The sequence below is a fragment of the Trematomus bernacchii genome, unplaced genomic scaffold (assembly GCF_902827165.1).
Source record: "Trematomus bernacchii unplaced genomic scaffold, fTreBer1.1, whole genome shotgun sequence".
NCBI classification, from domain to species: Eukaryota; Metazoa; Chordata; class Actinopteri; order Perciformes; family Nototheniidae; genus Trematomus; species Trematomus bernacchii.
The window spans coordinates 3967974-3993045 of record NW_022987840.1 but is presented as its reverse complement, the minus strand read 5'-3'; the positions used below and the strand labels follow the sequence as shown (position 1 = coordinate 3993045).

At 41.8% G+C, this 25072-nt stretch overlaps 1 protein-coding gene across 2 annotated transcripts in view; it reads left to right on the top strand.

Moving 5' to 3' along the window:
- Positions 1–25072, top strand: part of syngap1b (synaptic Ras GTPase activating protein 1b) — an 85285-nt gene that overhangs the window by 45905 nt on the left and 14308 nt on the right. The window contains exons 3-18 of one of the 2 annotated variants that reach the window (XM_034112847.1): positions 2372–2463; positions 6879–7000; positions 11829–11982; positions 12818–12916; positions 14753–14992; positions 16701–17036; positions 17148–17292; positions 18907–19051; positions 19196–19432; positions 19826–20027; positions 20781–20983; positions 21473–21674; positions 22114–22647; positions 23093–23530; positions 23854–24027; positions 24390–24601. In XM_034112847.1, coding sequence (XP_033968738.1) covers positions 2372–2463; positions 6879–7000; positions 11829–11982; positions 12818–12916; positions 14753–14992; positions 16701–17036; positions 17148–17292; positions 18907–19051; positions 19196–19432; positions 19826–20027; positions 20781–20983; positions 21473–21674; positions 22114–22647; positions 23093–23530; positions 23854–24027; positions 24390–24601 — 3535 coding nt within the window. Of the gene's footprint in view, positions 1–2371; positions 2464–6878; positions 7001–11828; positions 11983–12817; positions 12917–14752; positions 14993–16700; positions 17037–17147; positions 17293–18906; positions 19052–19195; positions 19433–19825; positions 20028–20744; positions 20984–21472; positions 21675–22113; positions 22648–23092; positions 23531–23853; positions 24028–24389; positions 24602–25072 lie in introns of both variants that reach the window. The other variant, XM_034112846.1, reaches the window with a different exon arrangement.

Genomic DNA, 25072 nt, shown 5'->3' with positions numbered 1-25072 from the left:
TTCTAGATGCCACAAATGTCTGAAGGGGGAGAGAGCGAGAGAACGCGTATGAAAAGAGGGAGAGGGTGCAAGGAGGAGAAAGGATAGGAGAGAAAGAGAGAGGGCGTGAAGAGACGAGAGGGGATAATGCACTATTTGAATTATGTAAAAATAGCTGCGTTGGGAGAGAAGAGGTGCCGTGGTGTGTGTGGTGGGTGTGTGTGTGTGGGGTGTGTTAAGTGTGTGTGTGTTGTGTGTGTGTGTGTGTGTGTGTGTGTGTGTGTGTGTGTGTGTGTGTGTGTGTGTGTGTGTGTGGTGTGTGTGTGTGTGTGTGTGTGTGTGTGTGTGTGTGTGTGTGTTATTAGTGTGACTGTGACAGGCTGAGATGGGAGGAGGCAAAGGAAAAAGCAGAGACAGACATCATGAGGACAGGCTGCAATGCAGAAAGAAATAGACAAGACTTAAGAACAAACAAGCAAATGTAACCAAACTTGTATTTTATGTGAGGGTTATAATGCTGTGTAGATGTTTCTTGATAGGGACATGCAAATAAAAAAGGGAAAAAACAAGGAAAGGAACACATGAATATGAAACGGGGAAAAAACAGGATGTGCAGAAATGTACTTTGATATCATCCTGCTGTTTAGAGACAATAACAAAAGACTGTAATGAATAATGCTCACCCAGGCTTTATAAGACAAGGCACTGTTGCGTCTTCATCTGGTGGAAACGGTAGAAAAACTGTTGACTTCCAATAACTTTACATATTCTTGTCTAATCGTGTATGTACTTCTTTTTCTGTAGCGGCATGGCTCTAGGGATGGAAATCAGTTTGTCTGAAATATCAGAGAACTGTTACTATTATACTATTTTGCCTGGTGTGCGTTACATTTTGTGAAGACATCTTGACCCCCGAGGATGATTTAGCAGTCCTCCTATTTTCATTTAACTCCACCAGCCGTTCAAATGTTCCACTTGTGAAATATAGCACATCGATTTGTAAGAGATTTTTTGTACATCCACGGTTCCAAGACGATGAGTCTAAAGACTGAATTTGATATTGTTATAGCAAACTGCCAAAACAGCAAAGCATTTCAAAAATCTTCCACATGCAAGAAATGACTCTGTTTTAGCCCTTCCTCTAAACATGGTCAGTCGGACACATGGTAGATCCTTTGATCATTTATTTTATAGTGTGGATCAATTTCATATTTTAGAAGCAAGTCTTTTATGGTCCAACTATTTATTGATTTATCCAACTATCCTGAGTTTTGGTATGTCATTCTGTGGATCATGAGGGCCATTTCTAGTCTTTCTTTTGTTCACTGGTTGTCCTAAATGTCACACTCCTCATACAAGGCATGTATAAGACTTTCCCTTAAGGACGTTTGAGATAGACATACAGTCCTGACATTTTATTGAGTTTTCCAACAGTTGGGCGAGGGACAGCAGGGACGGGGAAGTGGAAGTCAGGCAATATATGTACACTTTCAACATTCACTCACATTGTTGTGGCTGCAGTTCATCTGAGTTCAACCAGGCCTCTTGTGTTTTGTTTCCTTTGTTCTCTAAACTAACTCGCTCCATCATCCATCATGCGCAGGACACAAGTTTATTCCCTTACTCACCAATCAAGTGCATTAGGCACCGACTCTCTGACGGAAGTCAATAAGTGCTTTGTTTGTTTAATGCATGCTTCTCTCTATCTGTTCATCTCCCGGTCCCTCCCCTCTCCCTCGCCTCAACATACAGGCTGTTAACATTCGCTCATCTGATGTCCAGACAGAAAATCTATCTCTGAATAGTCTCTCGCCCACTTCGTCCACCTCTCCCCCTCCACACAGATGACGGTGTATTACAGTTCATGAGTCCGCGCAGCAGCGCTGGTGGACGACCAAAGATGGTTTTATTTAGACAGACTGTCAGTAACAGCTCTCCCATAGCTGTTTATTTCCACAATGGCAAGTCTTTCTCTCCCCACATCCTCTCGCTAAAGGACTAAAACCAGACTAATGGACAGTTTCATCCCTCAGGCCATAAGACTGTTAAACACCTGAACTTTTGAAAGGACATCCATAACATTCATCTGTTTGCAACTTATATATATCAATATTGTAATTACTTGTATATAGACTATTCTGCACTATTGCTACCATATTCTATTTTATTTTATTTACTTGCACTGTTGGAGGAGCCTGTGACCTAAGATTTCCATTGACATAACTACACTGTAGCTATGTACAAATGACAATAAAAGCCTTGAATCCTTGAATCCTTTAGCTTTGTCTCGGCGCCGTCACTCCTTGTTCTGCCCTCATTTTACCTTCAGATGTTTCCCTCCTCCTGATATTTAGTCTTACCTGTCGACCTTTTCTCTCTCTCTGTCTGTTAGATCATCGCGCCCGGCGGAAGAGCATAGCCACTGGGAAGCAGCCCAGCATGGAGATCCCTCCCAGTGCCCCAATTCAACCCTTCCGACAATCCGTGAGTAACCCTCCCTGTTCCCGGCCTCGCTCGCTGCCCCCGACCCTCTCTCTCTCCTTCCTCCCGTCTCCCGCCCTGGGCCCGCCACCCTCCTGTTGTCGCAGGGCCAGCGGGACCCCGCATTACCCTTTTCCCCTCTCCCTGGCTGTCTCCCCCTCACATGCCCTTGATCGGCAGAAGCAGAAAAAAAAGGGCTCCAAAAAAGGGCCCGGCACGCCCCCCTTGCCCCGCTCGCTGCCCCTCTCCCTGTCCTCCTCCCTCTCCCTCTCCCTGCCCCACTCGCCTGCCACCTTCTCCTCCACCTCCCCCTTCTTGTACTGGGGCGGAGACTGGAGGGCTGCTAGTTCGATTCCAGTGGCAGGAGGGACGTTCATTTCACCACTGCCCCCCGTTGAGGTATGTGACACAACTGTGGCTGAAGCAGAGACACTGGCTACTGCATTTATGATGCCTGTAGAATGGAAACATCTTGTCTCTCAAATTCAAATTCAATATTCACAGAATGATTAGAACAGTATACCACAAAGGGTCATACGTGTGTGTTTGCTAGTTTTTGTTGGTCCTTAAAAGTAAACTGAATATTTTCAATTGAATGTATTTCTACTTTTCGTGGTAGCCGTTGGTCTCCATTCATTTCCAGAAGATACGAAAATCAATTAGCCACCTTTTGAAACATAGTCTAATTGAGATGGGTAATAGGCATTCATGTCTGTCAAAGTTACTTCATCATGGTGTGGTAATGAAGTTTAAAGTGTGGTTTTATTTAATACATCTGCACTGCTTTTGCCTAATGAATAGAAAGAGTAGAGGAGAAATTGAAAAGGTGATACAGAAACAATTAAAATAAAAGGTCAACATGTTTTATGTCGCTTATTATATATAGCAGCTTGTTATTATCCTTATAGGAACTGAATCTCCATATAATCTTATTGTAAAGCACTTCTCAACTGTTTTGAAAAGTTCTATATATATTCTATACAGTATAAATAATAAAAATGATGATTATTTAAAAGGGACCTATCATGCAAAATGCACTCTTGTATGTCTTTTATACATGAATATGTGTCCCCGGTGTGTCAGGGAACTCACCAAGTGTCAGAAAACACAACCCTCTCTCTTTTCCTCCAATACCCAAATCTCTAAAAACGGGGCTGCAACGGAGCTGATACAGATTTGAAATTGTTCTGACGTCAGAAACAGGGAGCTCCGCCTATATGGGCAACTCTCCACCTATCAGGGGAATGGGGGGTTGGGCCACGGCCACGGCCATTGCCGCTCGAAAGCGCTGGAGACGCTGTAGTACATATGCCAGGCCTGTAAGTGGCGCTGTAGTCTGCCACAAAAGCAGCGAAGAAGACTTCTCACAGAATCAGCCCTTGCAAAAACAGGGCTGGAAAAGAGCAAATAGAGCGAAATGAAGCATGGCTAAAATGCATGATCTGTTTGGTATTTTGAAAAAAAAACTTCACAGACATGTTTTATATAGGTATGGCCCTACAATATATTATTCAAATATAGCATGATAGGTCCACTTTAAGGTATTTTTATGTAATGCATATAAAGGAAAAGCAGACTTAATATTCACTTTGATAAAGTGCACACGCCTGCTAAAAGGATGTCATCCAATGGGAACTAAATAATAACCAATGATTACCTTCAATGTCCTGAATTGACTCGTAGTAAATCGGTTAAAACACGCAGAACACATGGTATGATTCTTTAATGTCACCAAAAGAAGAGTCATATCTTTTTCAAAGTGTACTGTCACTGCTACTCCTGGGATCATTGTGTCTCTTTGTTGTACTGGAGACAACTTCAGTTAGAGGAACTGGCAGCAAAACATATTCTGTCTGTGGACGGAAATAATCTGTTTATTGTTTTATTCATAGCAACAGAAATTAAATCCCATTGTATCACACGTGCACCTCAAAGGGCTTAAAGGATAGATTGGTGTCTTATTAAGTTTGTGCAAGTGCTCCATGTTACCCATCTCCTTTCTATTATTTCTGCTGGTGTTTGCGCTTTAGCTGGAAATAGCCGGACTTGTTTTTCTCTCTACACAGGAAACTATTTGCAGCCCGTTCACTGTTGCAGTATGAGAAACGGCAGGAGCCAGATAATCCATTAGCGTGAACGCAAAGCCCAGTTTGGCTTTTGGCTCAAACTTTTTGTTTTTCATGAATATTTCATAGTGGCTAAGATGAGAGATTTCATATCAATATTTCAGCTTTCTCAGATTCAATGAGCAAGCCTAAAGTGCAGGACAAGTGTTGCAGTTTAAAGACCTTTGAACCCTTAAAGACAGCCTTTGTTATTATCCTAAATCTAGCTCACTTTAAATCTGTATTATATTCTGTATTCGATCTATTGGCTGGCACTCGTTTAATGTACGCTGTGGCTTTAACCTTCCCGCAAGAGACTCATTTGATACTAAAAGTACCCCAACACAAGGGAAAGTCTATCATAGAAAGTATGACGTAAGTATAAGTATGTAAGTAGCATTTCATAGTGAAATTGTACCTACATAATCAAAAGTACCAATACTTATAATACTGGAAGTTGCCCTTGTGAGTGTGTCAGTATTTAACACTGCTTTGTAGGGCTGGAACTAACTGTTATTTTCTTCATGAATTCATCTGCATATATATTTAATAAATGTATAATAGTAAAACATTGAAATACAGTAGAAGTATACATTTGTGAAATATAGTGCCAAAGTAAATGTACTTTGATGCAACCTGCTTCTAAATGGATACAGAAACATATAGGGTTAAAGCCCTAAATAACACTAATATTCTTCTTTAAACTGAAGTGAATCCGAGTCACTCTGAGCATGCAAACAAAGCCACTTAATATAAAGTCCCCCACTCTCTCTATTACCTCATTTTATAGTATCTCTCTCTTTAATGTATCACTTTCTCTCTATCGCTCTCTCTTTTTGTCTCCCTCTGTATTTAATTCTTTGACTTTTTGAGACTTAAAGTGTCAGACGGAGCAGCTAATCTAATCAGATTTAGTCATGCAGGCTATTAGCTTGGAACCAGCAGATGGAGCCAAGTCTTTAGTCATATCCTCAAGACAGGCATCAAAGCTTTTTGACTCATGACAGATGATGAGGTGTCATTTGCCTGCAGCCATTCCCCCGCTCGACAATGCTGTTATGCTATAGGTATACAAATGATATTGTTTATGAGTCTTCAGGATTCACTTTATAAATGAATATATGAAGTGTCACAGTTTTACAGTACAAAAAAAGTCAAATTTCATGCATGATTTAGGCTTTGAAGTTATTTACACAGCCATCAGTTCAAGCTTCAAGCTCATATTAACATCCAAACATATGAAAACAGGAGAAAAAAGCTATGAGAATTAAAAACACTGTTCTGAAAGGTGTTAAATATGCAGTTACGCCACAGTTGTGACTTAACAGCTCAAGGATGCTGGTTGTCAATGTAACAGAAAACGCTTTCTGGCTGGGGAGTCTTTTTAGGAGCTCTACGTTCAGAAAGAATAATCACGACCAGAGCAAGAGATTCTTTGACAAAGTAACAGAGGTCAAATAACTGCTGACACATCCATCTTCAGTTTGTGACAAACAAATCTGAGCCACCCTACAAAACTAAAATCAAACTGAACACTAATCCACTAACAGCTTAAAATACATATTCTGGCTGCTTGTGTTAGAAACCATAAATGTGCGATCTGGCTCTCTCATCCCTAGTATGCGCAAAATCAAGTTTAGTCAGAGTTCAGAGTTGTGCTGCTTCAGTTTAAAACGGCTGAAACCTTATTTTTGTTGCATTGAACGCAAGCCTTTGTTCATTTAGAAGAAAAATAAAATATATATTGTGTTCCATATATTTGTCACACAAGTAGACACAGAAATACCCCTCAGTGAGTATTGGTACACACCCCAAGTAATGACCTCATCAATGAGCAATTTCCTGCTTATCAGTGTCTCCAGATTGTGTTTCTGATCATTCACTGACATGTACTGTCGAGCTTATTTTTGGACTGTATGGCTCAGCACTGCCCACCGCAGGATCTGAGACCACACTGCAGTTCAATGTGACAAATTGCCATGTGTGGGTGTATGATTTTTAGTTGATAATAAATGTATCTTGTGCTTTCCCCTGTCATGCATCATGTATTTCATTTGTCTGTGTCTTTTTGTCACTTAAATACGTTCTACACAAACCACACCGACTCCATGGAAACCATTTTATATTTTACAATCAATCTTTCTTCTTAAATCATCCCTCACTCTCTCTTCACATCTCATCTTATCATCTCCAACTCACGCCGACCACTTCTTCTTCTTCTTCTCCTCTGTCACTTTGCACCATGCACGTCCTCCCTTTCCTCCTCCATCTGTCTTGTCCTTGTTGTTTCTCCCCTCCTCCCTCCACCTCCAGAGCTTTCTCAGCAGAAGGTTGAAGGGCTCGATCAAGAGGGCTAAGAGTCAGCCCAAACTGGACCGAACCAGCAGTTTCCGCCACATGATCCTCCCCCGCTTCCGCAGTGCCGACCAAGACAGGTCAGTGAGTGAGAGTGATGTTGGACATTCATGTGTGGATTAATCTGCTGTGTCAGGCTGTGATTGGCTGCTAATCTGCAAACACTGTGCAGTTGCATTTATGTATGATAGCTAATTTTTGTCTTGTTCTCCCAGTCTGTTTGTGTAAATGCTTTGGCATCACAAAAACAATTTACTCTCCATCTAATTCTACAATATAAAGCTTTGTTTTGAATCAAAAAGGAAGTGTGGATGGAGCTTAACACACTCAGCGGAAATTAAACAGTGTAAACTAATTCAGATTGGACACAATGTGAGTTTTATAAGACAACTGATGTGGAGTATCTATCTATCTATCTATCTATCCATCCATCTATCTATCTCTCTCTAAACCTCTTTCTATGTATCTTGTCTATCTATATTTGTCTTTATCTGCCTATGTATCTCTATCTCCTTCCATCATTTGCTGGAAATGGTTTTTTATTTCTCACTCTGTGTCACATACAATTAAAGCACTCGGCACCATCGTTGTTTCTCTGCTGGGTGAAGAAAAAACATTGCCTCTTTCTCCATGGCAACCAGCTGACAGCCATATGGCGGCTGTACAGACCATAATGAGTCAGTGGGAGATTTGCTTAATTATACCTCCTCTGTATCTTGTTCCTAGTTGCAGCAGCACCAGCGTTCGTCAGGCACAGCAGCACAAGAGTTACAAGGATCATTTTTGAGGGGAAATATCCTCAGAGACTCAAGTTTGGCAGAAGTTTGTTCTAAAAAAAATAATCTCGAAAGGGAAATCAATGATATATCCATATAACAATTGAAGTTGTTCATTTTTCAAGTAATGTTTTTCATTTTTTACCTTAGAATTATCTTAATTGCTGTTTAAGACAGCAGCATTGTGTCAGTATTTTATGAAATTATTTCATTAGAGTTTTAGGGAATTATAAGAGAAATAAATGAGGAAGGCTTTTTTTCTACCTAAACTAGCCTGGTTAACAGTTATTCAATAGCATTGGTCTCTTATGTGCACTTCGATAGCTCAACTAGCGCAAATGCCATGTACTGAAGGCTTGAGCCCTTTCCACAGAATGAATCTGTGATGTTGCCCTCTCTCTTTACCCCTTTCTCGTCTATATTCAGCTGCACTAATGAAACAGAGTTAACAAGAAAACTACAAATAGTTCGAAATAGAGATAACTATAGTATTTTATCTATCCCTGCAATAATGATAACGTTCTCAATGAATCAATACTGAAAAATCACCATTTTCTGTATTCCCTAAACTCTAATGTGACAAAAAAAATCTCTTTCCTCGAACGATAAATGCGCTGAAACCCCAAAACATTCACTCTCAATGTAACTTAATAAGAAAAAGACCAGCCACTCATCAAAATTGAGGAGTTCGAGCGAGATAACTTTAAAAAAAAACGTTTTAAATGACTTGTCAAAAACAATTAGCAATTTATTTTCTGCCTGTCGGACAAATGAATTAACCCACAAGAAGTTCTAACCTTTATTTTGTTAATTTATTTTCATCTATAAGCTCCCACTGAACAGCCACAGCCAGGACAAACGTCCGATGTGAACAAGGTCATGTTGATGATCTAAACACAGCGCGGCCGAGCACTCGAGAGCGCTGAAACCTTCCCTGAGCCAGGTTTCTGCCATGGTGCGTCTACACATGATTTATTCACTCGGGAAGGTTGTAGGTGTCTATTATCCACGGCCAGTCTGAGAAAACACTGAACAGACAGAAAAGTCAAGAGGCGAGGTTGAAGTCGGGGTTGTTTGCCTCTTTCACATCTCCTGCTTTACTCTGGGTGTTCCCTGTCAGCCATGACGGTGAACATCGGCAGCTTTGATTATTATTATTCTCTTTTTTTATCTTTATTAAGTTTGCACAGACAGAACACACGCTGCTTTTTTCAGCGTGGATTGATATTCATGCAGCTATAAACACACCTCTGAGTTCCCACACAGGCTGTAAAATAATGATATATTTTTCCACATGTTCTCTATAAAAATATCTTTGAATTGATTGCTCATGCAAACACCCAATGGGTCTCAGAGCTACCCTCCTTTACATACTGGAGATAAATAAATATTCTCTGTATCCTAGCCTGTTACTGACTGAAAGTATTTCCTGTCGTGCAAGGTATAATAGAATAGATAGAATAGGGAGGGATGAAACCCTCTTTAATGGTCACACATGCAGAGCACACAGCACACACAGTGAAATTTGGCCTCTGCTTTTAACCCATCCTAGTACAAGGAGTCTAGTACTAGGAGCAGTGGGCAGCTATTGTACAGCGCCCGGGGAGCAATGGGAGTGGGGGGGAAGGGGGGTGTCCGGTGCCTTGCTCAAGGGCACCACGGCAGGGCAGGAGGTGAACTGGGACCTCTCCAAGTAGAAGTCCACACTCCATATTTAGGTCTGGTCGGGGACTTGAACCAGCAACCCTACGGCTCCCAGTCCAAGCCCCTACTGACTGAGCCACTGCCGGACTGTTCTAATGTTCTATTTACTATTTTATTTTGTAGATTACTCACATTTTCTAATTATAAATTGTCACAAGATAATAATATTCACCAGTCATACCTTTTTGCATGAACCTTTAAACATAATAAAACATTTATTTGAAATCATATAAAATAGAAATGTAGCAACTTAACATTTGAGATGTTAGAACCTGCACATTTGAGTTATTTCTGCTTAATAGATGATCAAAAATAATCATCCATTATCAACATGTTTGCTGATTTATTATCTGTATCATATCAATATAAAGCTTTTTATTCATTACTATGTTTACATTATATTCATTTTAATCGTTTAGTTTATGAATTTGGGAAAAACGAAGTGAAGAAAGTCCATCACAAGTTCTAAAAAGCCCAACTTGACGTCTCCATCTGCTTGTTTTGCAGCCCATAAATCAAAGCTATTCCATTTTTAATTATTTTAAAAAGGGGAAAGCAGAACATCCTCTGTTTTTACACTGGAAGCAGAATCATGTCTAACATGTATCGCTTGATTCAAAAGATAAGATTCATTTTCTACCAAGGAACTAATACTTTAATGTACTCTTAGTTTCACCTCTACTCTACAGAGTGGTGTCGTTGAGTTACGTGTCTTTGTATCAGACGTCTTTTCACTGCAGTGAAGCACAAAACAATATTTTAAATCTGAAGAATTGTATCTGCTAATTGTATTCTTGTTTCTAGTCTATCATTAGAGGTGCTTAGGTGGTTTTCTTAGATTTGAAGTTTATCAGTCGTGACTAGTGGATTACAATTTGTGAGTTGTGTGTGTGTGTCTTTTCATGTTTGACTCCTTCCTGCACTTCAGCTCCCCACTGAGACCTTGCATAGACCTTCTTTTACCTCCAGCGCTCTTTCTCTCATCTCAGTCCCTCTCTCCACCTCTCTTCCCTTCTCCTTCTTCCCTTTAATCCACGCTCTCACTTTCTTCCTCTCCAAAGGATCCACTGTTTACATAATCAAAGTGATTTCTCTCTCTATCCCCTCACCCTTACCTCTCCCAGTCTTTCCTTCTCTCTCATCCTCTCATGACCTCCCCCACTCTTTCTCTCTTCTCCTCTGTATTCCCCCTCAATCTGACTCATTCCTTTGGGTCTATTTTTATCTATCTCCCTCTCTCTCTCCCCCCTGGTCCCATACAAGTAATCAGTGCACTGTTGATGAACGTTACGATTGAATGTAGACAAAATCAGTGTGAGCGCAGGGAAGAAGCTGAGAGCCGGACGCAGCACGGAGGACATACTGTATCTTTTCTTTCTTTCTTTCTTTCCATCCACTATTTTCTTCTCTGAGGGGCTTCGTTCACACGTGACCATCCCTCCTCGCGCTCTGGTTGGACTCCCTGTGTCATCATGCGTCCGTTTTAGTGACCGTCTGTTGAGCTAGTCTGTAATTTGACATCCCTTTGTGCCTGCATGAGTGTGGGAGAAAGTGTGTAGGTGAGCATGATGGAGGGGCTTTAGCGAAAACCTTGTTTACTTATGGGTTTCAGGATTATTGTTAGTATTAAGTACCATCTTGAAACATTGTGTGGAGAGTTACACATGTTTAGCCTGGAGGGGAAAGGCTGGATATATCTGGTAAGACAGTTATGTAAAAACAAACAACAATTAAGATCTCTCCTTTCGTTTTGCCGCCAGTCATCTTTATTCTATTGGTTTATCAAACTGCCGAAAATAGATATAATCAAATAATGTGACACATTATGGGGAACATCCTTTTGATTGTGTGTAATGAAAGGAGTGATTATTTACATTTCAAACAAGGTTATAATGAGCATTTCAGTCACTTTGGTGTCAATTCTTTTTACTGGATTTTCTTAAAAGTTATTCAAATGAACTCTTGCTATTAGAGGTTTGATAAGTCTGTTCACTTTAAAGCTGCCTGTTCAATTATTTACAATGGATAGTTTCAACGTCTTCATTCATTTTCAGAAGTGTCTCATTTGCCTCTTAATAATACAAGCTTTGAGTAATCACTTGCTTTCTGATTGCTGTTTTTGTACTAGGAGCTTATTCCTGTATTTCCATTTGCAGACTGCAGTATGAATAGTAGACAATTTCACCATGTTATATAATGAATATATGTTGTGTTATTTACATATCATACATCATATCCACCATTGCACACAGACACTTTTGCGTTATCAAGGTACAAGGGTTCAGAATTATAGAGAGTATAGTTAAGACTTACATTTTGTATAAAAAACAAAGCAGTTTCTTGTACACTGAACTGAAATATAATGCAACCTTTAAAAAAAAAAGGCTCCCCCCCTCCTCATGTCTAACCACAACTATCATTCCCCCAGGACCCGTTTGATGCAGAGCTTCAAAGAGTCGCACTCCCATGAGTCCTTGCTGTCCCCGAGCAGCGCTGCCGAAGCTCTGGACCTCACCCTGGATGAGGACGCCGTTATCAAACCTGTCCACTCGAGCATCCTGGGACAAGAGTACTGCTTTGAGGTGAGAGCTGAGCTGCTCAGTGTGGACAAACAGCTGTCACACACTCAGTGCACAGAGAAGTAAAAAGCATCAGAATCCTGACAGTGATCTTAAAGGTCCCCTATTATACTGTTTTTCATCAATATATTATAGGTCTCAGATATATACAAAACATGTCTCTGAAGTGTTTGGCTCCAAATACCAAACAGACCATGCATTGTAGCATCCCATAATCCTCTCTGTTTCAGCCCTGTTTCAAAAGTGCTGATTCTCTGTCTGTTACTTTAGATGAAAATAAGGAGACACTCCCCACGCCCCTCTGAGAGATATTTGGTTACAAATAACACAATGGTGCTCTAGGAGGAAATTCAGGTGATAAGGTGGGGGGGGGGGGTTACCTTGGTTGGTGATTGGCTAATGGTTACACAAGCCAAAAAAACGTTATGACATCATAAAGTGTCCAAAATCTAATCAGCTCATTTTCAGACAGGTTTTTATATAAATGGATCAGGACAAAAAGAGAAAGAATCTTTTTTCCTGAAACTTTCAGAATCTCTTTACACAGAGGGGACACATGTTGATGTATAAAATACATGAAACTGTGGATTTTGCATAATAGGTGACCTTTAAAGAGACTGTGAATTGAAAATATAACATGTGAAGAATGAAAGGACATTGAAATGAGTCCCAAAATAATTTCCTGTAGGAGTCTGTCAGCTTTTCCCATCATTTTTCCATTAGTGCAACATGACAGAGGTTGAGAGTGAATACAAGACATTATTTTGGCGCTTTAGCTGCAGTCTCCATAGTTACTAATGGCTGTGGTTGTTGAATTTACCATTGGCTATAACCTCAGGTGACTACGGCATCGGGAACCAAGTGCTTTGCGTGTCGCTCAGCTGCAGAGAGAGACAAATGGATCGAGAACCTGCAGAGAGCTGTCAAGCCCAACAAGGTGAGGGGAGAGAAAGGGATGCGGTAGAGGAAGAAAAAACTAAAAGGATGATCCCTCTGTCTGTGTGTCTCTCTCTCTCCTCCCCGTCTCCCGTTGTTGTCTGTTTTCAATAAGAGCGCACCGCTTCATTTCTCTGTGTGAACTCCATCCTTGTGTCTGTGTGTGTCTGTGTTGAACAATTTAGTCGCTTCTCCACACAGAAATATTAAATCTGCACAGGGTAATGCGAGATGGTGGGGGATTGGTGGCAATTGCTGTTATTTGGAAAAAACTATGATATCCACCAATCAGGTAATGCGAGGTCAGTACTGTAAATTGCACACAGCAGGATCATTGTTACCAACCCAGCATGTGTGTGATGCTTAATACTGAAGAATACTGAAGGAACAAGAGCTGAGAGAATGAATTCTGATGAGTCCAGGTCATTGCTCTCTGTGGGCCTAATTTATTCACGCCAATTTAGTCCAGTTTGGATCACTCGTGCTACTGTGAGTTTATATCCATCCTCACAGCTCAAATAAATGAAATCTCCAAACTTTATATCGACTCAAAATCAAATTTTCAACCAGCTTACTTAGTAAAATTGTCCTGTAACTTCCCTCTCTGTTATTAAAAAAACGTGAACACACATGCAAGAAATGCCGCTTTGATGGCAACCAGGCAGTAAGAGTTATTAAGCCAGACTGAGATGGAACATCGCCCGAGCCGAATGCCTCGGCCAGATGCTCGGGCCGCGGGGGTCCTGGCTGAGTCATGGAGCTCCAAGGACTCCACATGGGGGCTCACTCCAAAAATCATCGCCCTCCTACCCCTAAACAACATGCACTGTGCATCTCAGACCAGATGCATCTTCAGAGATAAGACTCACTGCAGAGACAAAGATTATCATTATGCTTCTTAACTTCCTGGAGCCTTTCAAATCCCTGTTTGAGCTTTGAGTGTTTGTACTTCAAAAAGGAGAGCTGCCACTTCACCCTGTTTTCATGTTTTACTCGTTTTTTTTTGCTAGTCAAATCAAGATCTGACTGAAACGAGTGAAGATGTAACATAATATCAAAGCAGAGGACTCGAGCCCATGCTGTTGTTGCTGCACTGTATGTGCACTAGCAAACTGAGCCACCAGATGTCCAGCACATTCAAACTGCCTTGTGTTTGGCGCTGATTATCAAAGCGCATGCAAATGGAGAACTTAAGAACTGTGGATATAGAACCGTGGTGCTCGCATATTGAGTTGTCTAAATTAGGACTTCAATAGTCTGCAGACAAACAGGGGGCTAACAACAATGACATTTAAGCCTAGTTGAAATGACTCAGAAAACATCATTCTGCAATCAACACGGCACTCTCTCCTCCCATGGGGGAAGTCAAATATTGCTTGAGCTTTGTGATCATGATTAGGAAGTGTAGCTGTCTACAGAAACATTACCATCATTGTTTGTCCCTCGTCTTTGCAGCACATGTGCATCGTCTCATTTGTGTCTTTCTACTTTTTAATGGACCCATTTTTCTAGCCTTCGCAACCTACTCCCCTCCTTCACAGTTTCATTCCTTCTGTGTCCCTGTCATTCTGCCGTCTGTCTCTGTACTCAAGCCCTGAGTTGAAAGCAATGTATCAAGTACATCCTCCACAGTCACCAGCTACTTCTCTCCTGTCATTTGCTCCTGCAGGCTGACCTGCTGTCGCCCTTTATTCACATTCACCGTCTCAGTTTTCATATCTCTGATCTTTTTTCTTTGTCGTGTTTTCCCCTGCATTGTATCATCTTGTCTTGTAAAGCTTTTTTAATGACAGTAAATGCTCTCGACCTGATTTGACCCAGCTTTATCTCCTCGCAGGACAACAGCAGGAGGGTGGACAATGTGCTCAAACTGTGGATCATCGAGGCCCGCGAGCTTCCAGCCAAGAAACGCTACTACTGCGAACTTTGTCTGGACGACATGCTGTACGCACGCACCACCAGCAAACCCCGCACCGACACCGTTTTCTGGGGCGAGCATTTTGAGTTCAACAACCTGCCAGCTGTCCGCAACCTACGCCTTCATCTATACAAGGAGACAGACAAGAAGAGACGCAAGGTGACACACACATCTCACCATGGAGGTCTCATATGAAAGAAGCACTTATTTGATATTTGGGTTAATTTAGCATTTTGTTGCTGAAAGATGTGGTACGATTTTAAGGGAGTAAAATGTTTCAATTACTAAAAAATACCTTAAAAATAATGCTTAAAGGTAGGGTAGGTAAGTTTGAGAAACCGGCTCGAGACACACTTTTTGTTATATTTCATGGAATGCTCTTAACATCCCGATAGCAATGAATATCTGAAGTGCTTTGACAAAAAATCCATTAAAAAAAGTCATCTGTGGAAGCCGTAATACTGTAAAAAGCACGACCAATCATTTTAGCCGGGCCGGCTAAAATGATTGGATGGCCTACCTGCCTGTCAGCCTTCCATCTGTGCACAAACTTATCTCGTGCCCTCATTGGTCATGTGCGCGTTCGTGTGTGTTGGAGGAGGGGCTCTGTAAGGAAGTGGGAGATTTTCTCCGGTTGTGTATTTTCAAATTCTAGCGCACTCGAGCTGGTTTCTCCAAAATGACCTACCCCACCTTTAAGTGGATGGAATTGAAAATGTTCACAATAAAATCAATTCTATGATAATGAGAAAACAATTTGACACAGTGACAAAAGGCACTTGTGATGATAAACCTGCAGGAATGTATCACCCTTATCTCAAGATCCCCTTAGCAACACATTTTCAGCTCATTATTTAGCTGTCATACCTGTAGCTTTACACGTTTTGCTACTCTCATTGGGCTGTTCAGCAAAAACAAGAAACAACTTTACCATAACTTCTCACCACCAAAACGACAGACAGACACAGTTGGCCACTAGCTGGTGCAGCATTTAGAGGCAATATACCACATATTTCCCTCAGGAGTTAGATGAGACCAAAAACAACAAAAAGAAGCACTTTGGCTCATTAGAGCATCACTTCAACAAGAACAAGAGATGAAAAAATGACATACTGTGAGGAGTGAACATTATGTTTAAAGAGCTACATTGTCATTCAGTCGTCTTATAATGAAATAGCCAGTAGCAAAATGGGGTCTTGTCTGCAGTGGCTCTGCTTTTGTCTTTGTCATTTGCTTTAATAGCCTTATAACAAAATTATGCAACGTCCATAGTTTGTGTTGGAGGGAAACAGGAGTGTCTTCAAACTGCACTGACTCTGTGAAAAAGCAGAGGGCCGGACGTGAAGAATGAAAATCCAGAACAATCTTAATTTATGACAAATTGATTAGGTCAATGCCATGATTTATTATTACAATACCATTGCCATTTACTATTTGGCAGTAAAAATTGTATTTTTTGCCCCCTCATGTCGCTTTTAGAAATAAATTATAGTGAGTCACAAATATGGTAATTCCTTTTTCTCAATTTAGTACAAGAGTACCAACACCATAGCTACATAAACTTATTTCTAGCTTCAAACGACACTCCAGGGATCTGGTGTTTCTTCTCGTTATTTATTCAGTGCAGAAGCTTGAAATTAACTTTTTTGACATTTTAAGATTTTCATTTTTATAAATGTATGAGGTTATTATTATAAAATCAAACAGCGCAGCTTTATTTAATAGCTTATTATTAACTTATTAGCTTTCTTTATTAGCTGCTGCAACAAAATGTTTTCCCAAACTGGGATTAATAAAGTACATCTAATCTTGTGAAAAAGTACTCTAAGCATGCTTATCTCTATGTCTACTCTTTTTTTGTTTTAAGGAAAAGAGCACATACTTAGGACTGGTCAGCATCCCCATCTCGAGCATCACTGGACGTCAGTTTGTGGAGCAGTGGTACCCGCTCATCCAGCCCAGCGTCCTCACAAAGGGAGCCGGTGGGGGGGGCGGGAAGATCATCAACGCATCCCTACGCCTCAAATCACGCTTCCAGACCATGAACATCCTGCCCATGGAGCTGTATAAGGAGTTTGCAGAGTACGTCACCAATAACTACCGCACCCTGTGTGCTGTGCTGGAGCCCGTGCTGAGTGTGAAGAGCAAAGAGGAAGTGGCCTGTGCGTTGGTGCATATACTGCAGAGCACAGGGAAAGCTAAGGTAGGGGCTACTCTATCAGTATGTGAAGTTGAAAACAAAGATTTTTCAGTCCTTACTTCTGCTGTAAACATTGTGTGTAAGAACAATAGTTGAGTTTTTTCTTTTCCTCAGGACTTCCTGTCAGACATGGCGATGTGCGAGGTAGACAGATTCATCGACCGAGAACACCTTATCTTCAGAGAGAACACTCTGGCCACCAAAGCCATAGAAGAGTACCTCAAACTGATCGGACATAAGTACCTCAAGGACGCTATAGGTGAGCCATGCCAGTGAAGCACATGCAGTTGAGTTAGTCATGGTATAAACAGGGACATATTCCATTTTGAAATGATTTAAAATTCAGGAGATAAGTTTTGGAAAGACAACACTTTTAATTAACACTAGAACCGCCAGAGATTTGTTATACCTAAAACCGCCACCTGGGTCAAATTGACCCGCTATTACAATGCATTGATTTTCAAGGTAAAATGTTATTTTATTGAACAGTGAGTTTTGATCGCACAGGGATGAAACGTATACCAATATAATCTGTGGACTCTCAGGGCTCGACATTATAAATGGCCCGCTGGCCCGGAAGCATTATTTAGACACCGCGGCCAGCATAATGTACTTTCAACTCGCCCCACAGCTGTTTGCTGCGGAGCACAGCGCGAGCAGTTTCCCGTGAGCGGGAGCGCACTCCTTCACTACAGACTGTCTCTATCTCTCTCTCTCTCTCTCTCTCTCTCTCTCTCTCTCTCTCTCTCTCTCTCTCTCTCTCTCTCTCTCTATCTATAACTATCTATCAATATATCTATCCATCTATCTCTCTCTCTCTCAATCTATCTCTCAATCTATAAGGAACCGCAGTAGACAAAAGGCGTTGCTATAGCAACACGTCATGTTTATATGAAAAGGGGTGGGGTCAATATGACCCGCTGGGCGGAAATAGGTATAAATGGCAATTTTTTGGGCGATTTCTTCAATCTGACTTCATATTGACAATTGTTAACAACATAGGGTGCTACATAACACACATTCAGGAAGATTCACGGACTGGAAGACTTTAATATTTTATTGAAAAAAAGTTACACACAATAAAAAACAGCTCTGGGTCAAATTGACCCGATTGGCGGTTCTAGTGTTAAAGGAAAATTCGTCCCTTAGATACTGTTTCTTTCAGTCTTCCTCCATTCCTTTGCTTGATGGGGGATTTTAGATTTTTCCATCTTACCCACAGAATAATATTTTGTCATATCTTTGCACTGAGTTTGACGATATACTGAATTATTTGATCAGCCAAGTGCAGCTCAAGTGCCTGAAGTCTGTGGGATAGGGAAGCAGCTATTCTTGTGGATAAATAAAGCTTTCTTAAAGAGAGAGAAGGACATCAAATATAATGTTCTCATTAGCTTTGTGTCGTTAATGAATGTTTTCACGAGCATGTACAAAAACTTGATAATAACATTGTTTTATAGTCAACCACCATTACTCTGGATACTTGTAAACAGGAAGTGAAAATGATGCAAGATAATGTCAGTTTGTACTGTACAAATAATATTAATTATGATGAAGATGGGTTGAAAATATGCAGTATCACTCATGTAGTCAATATTCTAAATGTCGTTTTTTTGCCCCAATCTAGTCCACTTTGAATTTTGTCTTACTTTGATTTCAAGTATATAGTTCCACGTCCAACATTAAGCATTTTTCTTTATTTCTGTTAATTACTTCCTACTTTTAATTTAAATGTAATGTATTTTATTTTTCTTTCTAAATCTAAATGTGTACAATGTTATGTTGTTGCCTGTGCTTTCTGTATTAACAAAACTGAAATCTTCAAGGCTTTTTTTTTACAATTTCACCAGTTACTAATGAATATAATTTGTAGGGGAGTTCATAAGGGCCTTGTATGAGTCAGAGGAAAATTGCGAAGTGGACCCCATGAGAACCCCACCCTCCGTGCTCCCAGACCACCAAGCCAATCTCCGAATGTGCTGTGAACTAGCACTCTGCAAGATCGTTAACTCCCATTGGTGAGTAGCTATGCATGCTTGTTTTCAGTGTGTCTTTTCCTCTCTGCCTTTTTAAAGATGCATGAGATTTCAGACTCTTTCACGGGGGACTTGAAAAAACTCTGAATTTCTACTGAGTCTGTATTTGGTATTTCCCCTTCCCAGTGTTTTCCCTCGAGAGCTAAAGGAAGTTTTTGCCTCGTGGAGAGTGCGTTGTGCAGAGAGAGGTCGGGAAGACATCGCTGACCGTCTCATCAGTGGTTCCCTCTTCTTGCGCTTCCTGTGTCCTGCCATCATGTCCCCATCGCTCTTCAACCTCACCCAGGAGTATCCCGATGAACAGACGTCTCGCACACTCACCCTTATCGCCAAAGTAGTGCAAAACCTGGCTAACTTCTCCAAGTCAGTTTCATTTCACTTTATCTACAGCTTTTAGTTTAGTACTTTGTAACAGTCAGTTTTTCTCCTTAATTATGAACCTATGAAAAGATGCATGTTTCTTCACAATCTGAAAAACATAGCTTGAGTTAAAAATGTGTAAAAAATGTTACCTTATTTTCAGTCATATTGTGCTACAACTATAGTATATACAAAGATATGTCTCAACAAAATGGCAGTGGATATAAAGGACATGTAAGAAACAGTGTTTCAGTTTAAGAGTTATCCGAAATTGTGGCTCCAGTTGACATTACATTTCACCGTCATGTGTTGCTCTGTCACTTTCCTATCTCTACTCGTTCTAACCCTCCATCGGCTTATCTCCTTACTGCCCTTTCCCTCCTTTCCCACTTGCAGGTTTGGCAATAAAGAAGAGTACATGGGTTTCATGAATGAGTTTTTAGAGATGGAGTGGGGCTCCATGCAGCAGTTTCTGTATGAGATCTCCAACCTGGACAGTGTGAGCAATGCGGGCGGCTTTGAGGGATACATCGACCTGGGCAGGGAGCTGTCCATCCTGCACAGCCTCCTCTGGGAGGTCATCGCTCAGCTCAGCAAGGTACGCCCAATCATGGCAATATCTGTGCCATTATACTATACAGCCATTTCCAACTGTAATTGATTCCAAAATAAAATTCTAGACCATAGTAATATTAATGGATATTTAAGTAATATTATTTATGTAACATTTAAACGTTTTTGTCCCTTTTTTGCTTTTAGATTTCTCCTCTTTTTACACAAGATTTCACTAAGGTCTTTATCAAAATTTGAGTTTTTCTATCAATTATTCATTGTTCTTATTTAGTCATAATGCTGTATTTTAAGCTATTTGATATATTGGGATAAGGCACCTACATTTAAATGGATATAAACCATAGCTACACGTGATAGTATATTGTTAAAATTCAAAACCACCAGTAATTACATATTTTATTAAATACATTTCCATAGATGAGTTAACACCTTTCCAACAACAGAAGTCTTATTCATACTATAGCTTTTACATTGAATTACATTATGTTGTGCAGGTTTTGTGTCCATCCCTTGTACATCCCTTCAGGTTTTATTACAGTGAGGCCAAACTTAAACAAACTCAGACTGAATATTTCAGGATTTTTCACCTTATACCTAAAGTCTTGCTTAATTTTAGCTGTAGAGTAAGTCTTTAATCAGGCTTGAGCCCTCATTAACTTAGGTGGAGATGGACATATGGCATTTTTATAAAAGAAACCTTGCATTAAATAACTCAAAAATATTAAATTTTTTAATTCCGCAGCAAAACTCAGCCAAAATGGTTTTTCTTGAACCACAGGATGCCATCATCAAACTGGGTCCTTTGCCCCGCCTCCTGAATGACATCAGTATGGCCTTGCGTAACCCTCACCTCCAGAGGCAGCCCAGCCATCAGACAGACAGGGTGGTGGAGCGGCAGGCCGACAGGCTGCTGTCCCGGCCCAGCTTCAACAGGGGCATCTCGTCCGAGTTCCAAAATCTAATGATGAGGGATCTGAATAGGTAGGCTGTAGCGGACTCTAGGTACATACCTCACCATTGTCTGTGTTATCACGAGCAATCAACATCAATCAATTACTTTCACATTAACCCAGCAACTGTTGGACAGTGTCAGTGTGTTACTATGGAAACAGAATGTTGAGTATAACGTGTGCCAACATTTTTTCTTGTTACATTTTTTGGCTGGTAAATACACAACGTACTCATTGAAAGAAGAGAAAGAAAGTAAGATAGAAGTTGTTTGTATGTATTTTTTTTTTCACATCTACATGGGTATGTTAAACACTAAACGTTTCACTTTATCTTAAGAATTATTTCCAATTGAAATAACTTAGAAATGTATAAAACACGCAGCCAGAGTGCTATGGCAGTATATCTTAAAAGATTAGTCTAGAGATCAACTAGCTGTTTAATCAACAAGTTGTTCCTTCTCTAGTAACCCCTAGTCTCTATCTCCAGCTATTGTTGGCCTTACTAACTGCTGTTCTCCAGCTCTATAGATATCACTCGCTTGCCTTCCCCCACCTCCACCGGAGGGGTCATGCCATCCCGCTCCCAGATGAATTTCCAGGACCGTGACCACCTCCATCGAGTGCCCTCCAAAGACATGTTTTACGTATCCCGTCCTCCCCTGGCCCGATCCAGCCCGGCCTACTGCACGAGCAGCTCGGACATCACAGAACCAGACCCTAAGGTGAGTTTTTAACACGTAGACATGGGGACTCATCATCCCATTCGCTAGGTCTATTTTTTATCAAAGTGAGGTTAGTATAACGTGCATGTTAGTCATACTTGTTAGAATCTGCCATCGTGTGATCGAGGCTGTAGTTTATCATGACATCTGCTTTTTTTCCACTGATTCACCACGCAACTCATCATAACGGTATTTCCTGGGAAATACTTTGAGGCAATCCGATATCCAGGCCTCGCGGTAAAAACACCCCGCACCACCCTCACCCATATCATCCGTGGCCACGTAACATACATAATATTAGGAGGCACAAAGGCCTCTCATATCCCTTATAAATTAGATTTTCAGTGTCAATAAAAGCGTATCTATGATGGACCTCCAGGATTCCCGATTGAACAGCGTGTCTAACCTGCAGTCGGTGGAAATGCTCAACTCCTCCCAGGCCTCCATCGCCGGCATGGGCAGCTTCGGAGGGCTGAGCAGCGGAGGCGGTGGCGGCCTGGGGTCCGGCCTGAGCAGCCAGCTGCGGGCCGGTGGGAGGTTGTCAGCTGGCTCTGGCGGCTCCAGCATGTCCGGCGGCCTACGGCTGAGCCAGCTGAGCCAGATGGGCAACACCACCGACTCGCTATCCCAGCAGCAGCAACAGCAGGCCGCCGCCATGCGCTACCCGCTTTCCTTCCAGAATCCCCTCTTTCATCTGGCGACTGCTGACGGGCCCCAGCAGCCACAGCTCCACCACCAGCACAGCCGGGCTCCACCTCCAGCGCCGCTGCTCCTGACCCCAGAGCCCGACCCCTCTCACCCGAACTACATGCCACAGTTCGCCCACGGGGGGTTCTCTCGCAGCGAGGACCTGTCCACCCTCAGGACCAGGGACGGCCACCTGGGCCAACCCAGCATCATCCACTCTCACAGCTACAGCGACGACTACAGCAGGGCCGACTACGGACGCAGGCAGATGTCCATGCATGCGCAGGTACATGTGTGTTGTATTCTGGTGACGTCTTAAAGCCACTGAGTGGAGATGTATATGTCTCTTTCGAGTGAAAGGGGGAGGACGTCAACTAAGGGTTGTTGTCATTATTAATAGATCTATTCTGATTTTAAAAAGTGAATGTTTGTAGATCACACATTTCCAGAGCCCAAGGTAACTTCCTCAGGTTGTTTGTTTTGTCGACTATATTACAAATTAGAAGTAGTTTGGATAACTAAACTTCCTGGATCACATTTCAAGATTCAAGAAGATTGTCTATCGGTAGAAATGTGTGTGAGTGGCTCACAAACAGCATAAAAACAAACACACCCATGAAAACCTCACATAATACTACATTAAAATACAGTTAAAAAAAAATTACTACCCAAAAAAGAACTGTATCAAAAATGAAAATGCTAACTTAATATCTACTATTTTTCTTCCTAAGGATAACCTCCAACCACAACAACAAATGATGGGTATAGCCAACCAGACAGGAACCTCACACTCCTCCCTGGCTGCCACACCCCCCACCACAGTCCTACCCATGCGCCAGAGTTCTGTGGCCCCGCCTCCCACCCAGCGCGTCAGGTCCCAGACGTCCCACCAGCTGTCCGTCAGTGCGGCAGCTGCACCTGCTGCTCTGGCAAAGACTCGGCCGCCGAGCGCGAACCTCCTCCAGTCGCCGGAGACGGGCTACGCCGGCAGGCAGCACGGGCCCCGGCAGCTGTCCGTCAAAGACAACACCGCCCCGGGCCTGCCCCACCAGCAGAGCTCTGTCAGGGAGAACCAGAGTCCGCAGGGAACCACCACTCAGAGCGCTCAACAGTCACCACAGCAACAGCAACAGTCTCAGCACCTGCTCAAACCCACCATGAGCAAACAGGTAACACCGGCAAGCTCTCACTTCATTTTTATTCTCTTTGTTCTTCTCTGAAGTATTCATGTGTATCCACCAGCACCTGTGCTCATGATTATTTCTCAACAATGTTTGTAACCCATTTCCCCATTCCCCGTTTATAAAAGTATTCCTAATTCTGATTCTGGAGATGTCTGTTACTGTATAAGTGAGAACAGCCCTAAAAATGTCAGGAGTTACAACACAAAATGAATAAACTCATGCAACTCAGAAGATCTCTTGTTGTGTCCTGACCTCCTCAACAGAAGAACTCATGTTCTCATATTGAGTGTGTTGGCCTTTCTTCCCAGGGCTCCCAGACTCCATCCACTCTCAATCCCCCGACCCCAGCCAATGAGCGAACAGTGGCCTGGGTCTCCAACATGCCTCATCTGTCGGCTGACGTTGAAAGTTCGCGGATTGACCGTGAAGAGTTCAAACTGAAGGAGTACTCAAAGAGCATGGATGAGTCACGCATGGACAGGGTAGGTATTCTTCTAAAGTTTCAGAACTGCCCTTTAAATAAATGAAACTTTTGTCCATGCTTTGAGGAACATTGAGTCATGTCTATCATTTCTGGGCAGATGGCGCTCAGAGCTGGTCTTAACACAGACATCAAGAGGTCACAGTGTGGGAATCAGCCAAGTGTTCAAATGTTTTTCAGTGTATATCAGACTCATCATTTTGAAAGCTTTTAGGTGGTTTCCTACTTCACAGTGTGTCTTGTTGAATATAAATGTGGATAAAGAAACTTTAAATCCACAAGCCATTGAGGTCTCAAGGTTGGTCAACACTAACCCAGTTGAATCCTTTCTAATTCCTCCTTCTCTCCACACCTCCGCCTCAGGTAAAGGAGTACGAGGAGGAGATCACCTCCCTGAAGGGCCGCCTGGTGATGTCCCACCAAAAGCTGGAGGAGTACGAGCGGAGGCTCCTCACGCAGGAGCAGCAGACCAATAAGATCCTCCTTCAGTACCAAAATCGACTGGATGACAGTGAGAGGAAGCTACGGGCACAGCAAGTGGAGAAAGACTCCCAAATTAAAGGAATAATTAGCAGGTAAATGGAGGCTGTTGTTGGGATGGAGGGCAAAAGACATTATGTGGTCTTTTATAGGGCGGCCATTTTGCGGGCCGCATTGACTTTATCTTTGTATATTTTCCTTTGTTGAGTACACTATGAGTCTTCTTCTGAAATATGTGGAAAAGGGGACATATTCTCTCAGATAAAGAATGCTAGCATTAATTAAAATGCATTCTCTGCTTCTGAGGGGTTGCAGAAGTCTTTGGTTGATACACTACTACTTTAGCTTATTGGATTCTATTTAACACGAGCGAAACACAAACTTGAAGCGGCAATGTTTTTTTTTCCTGAAATACTTATATTGCATATTGGAATATAACTCTATTTGCAGGGGTTGTTATCTTGCAGAGAATATTGGAGAGTAGGAGGTTGTTTCAATTTCATTAAGTAATATACAGCCCTGGGAGCAAGGCAAGGAGCCGCACTGTATATTGGAGCCAGAGCTGC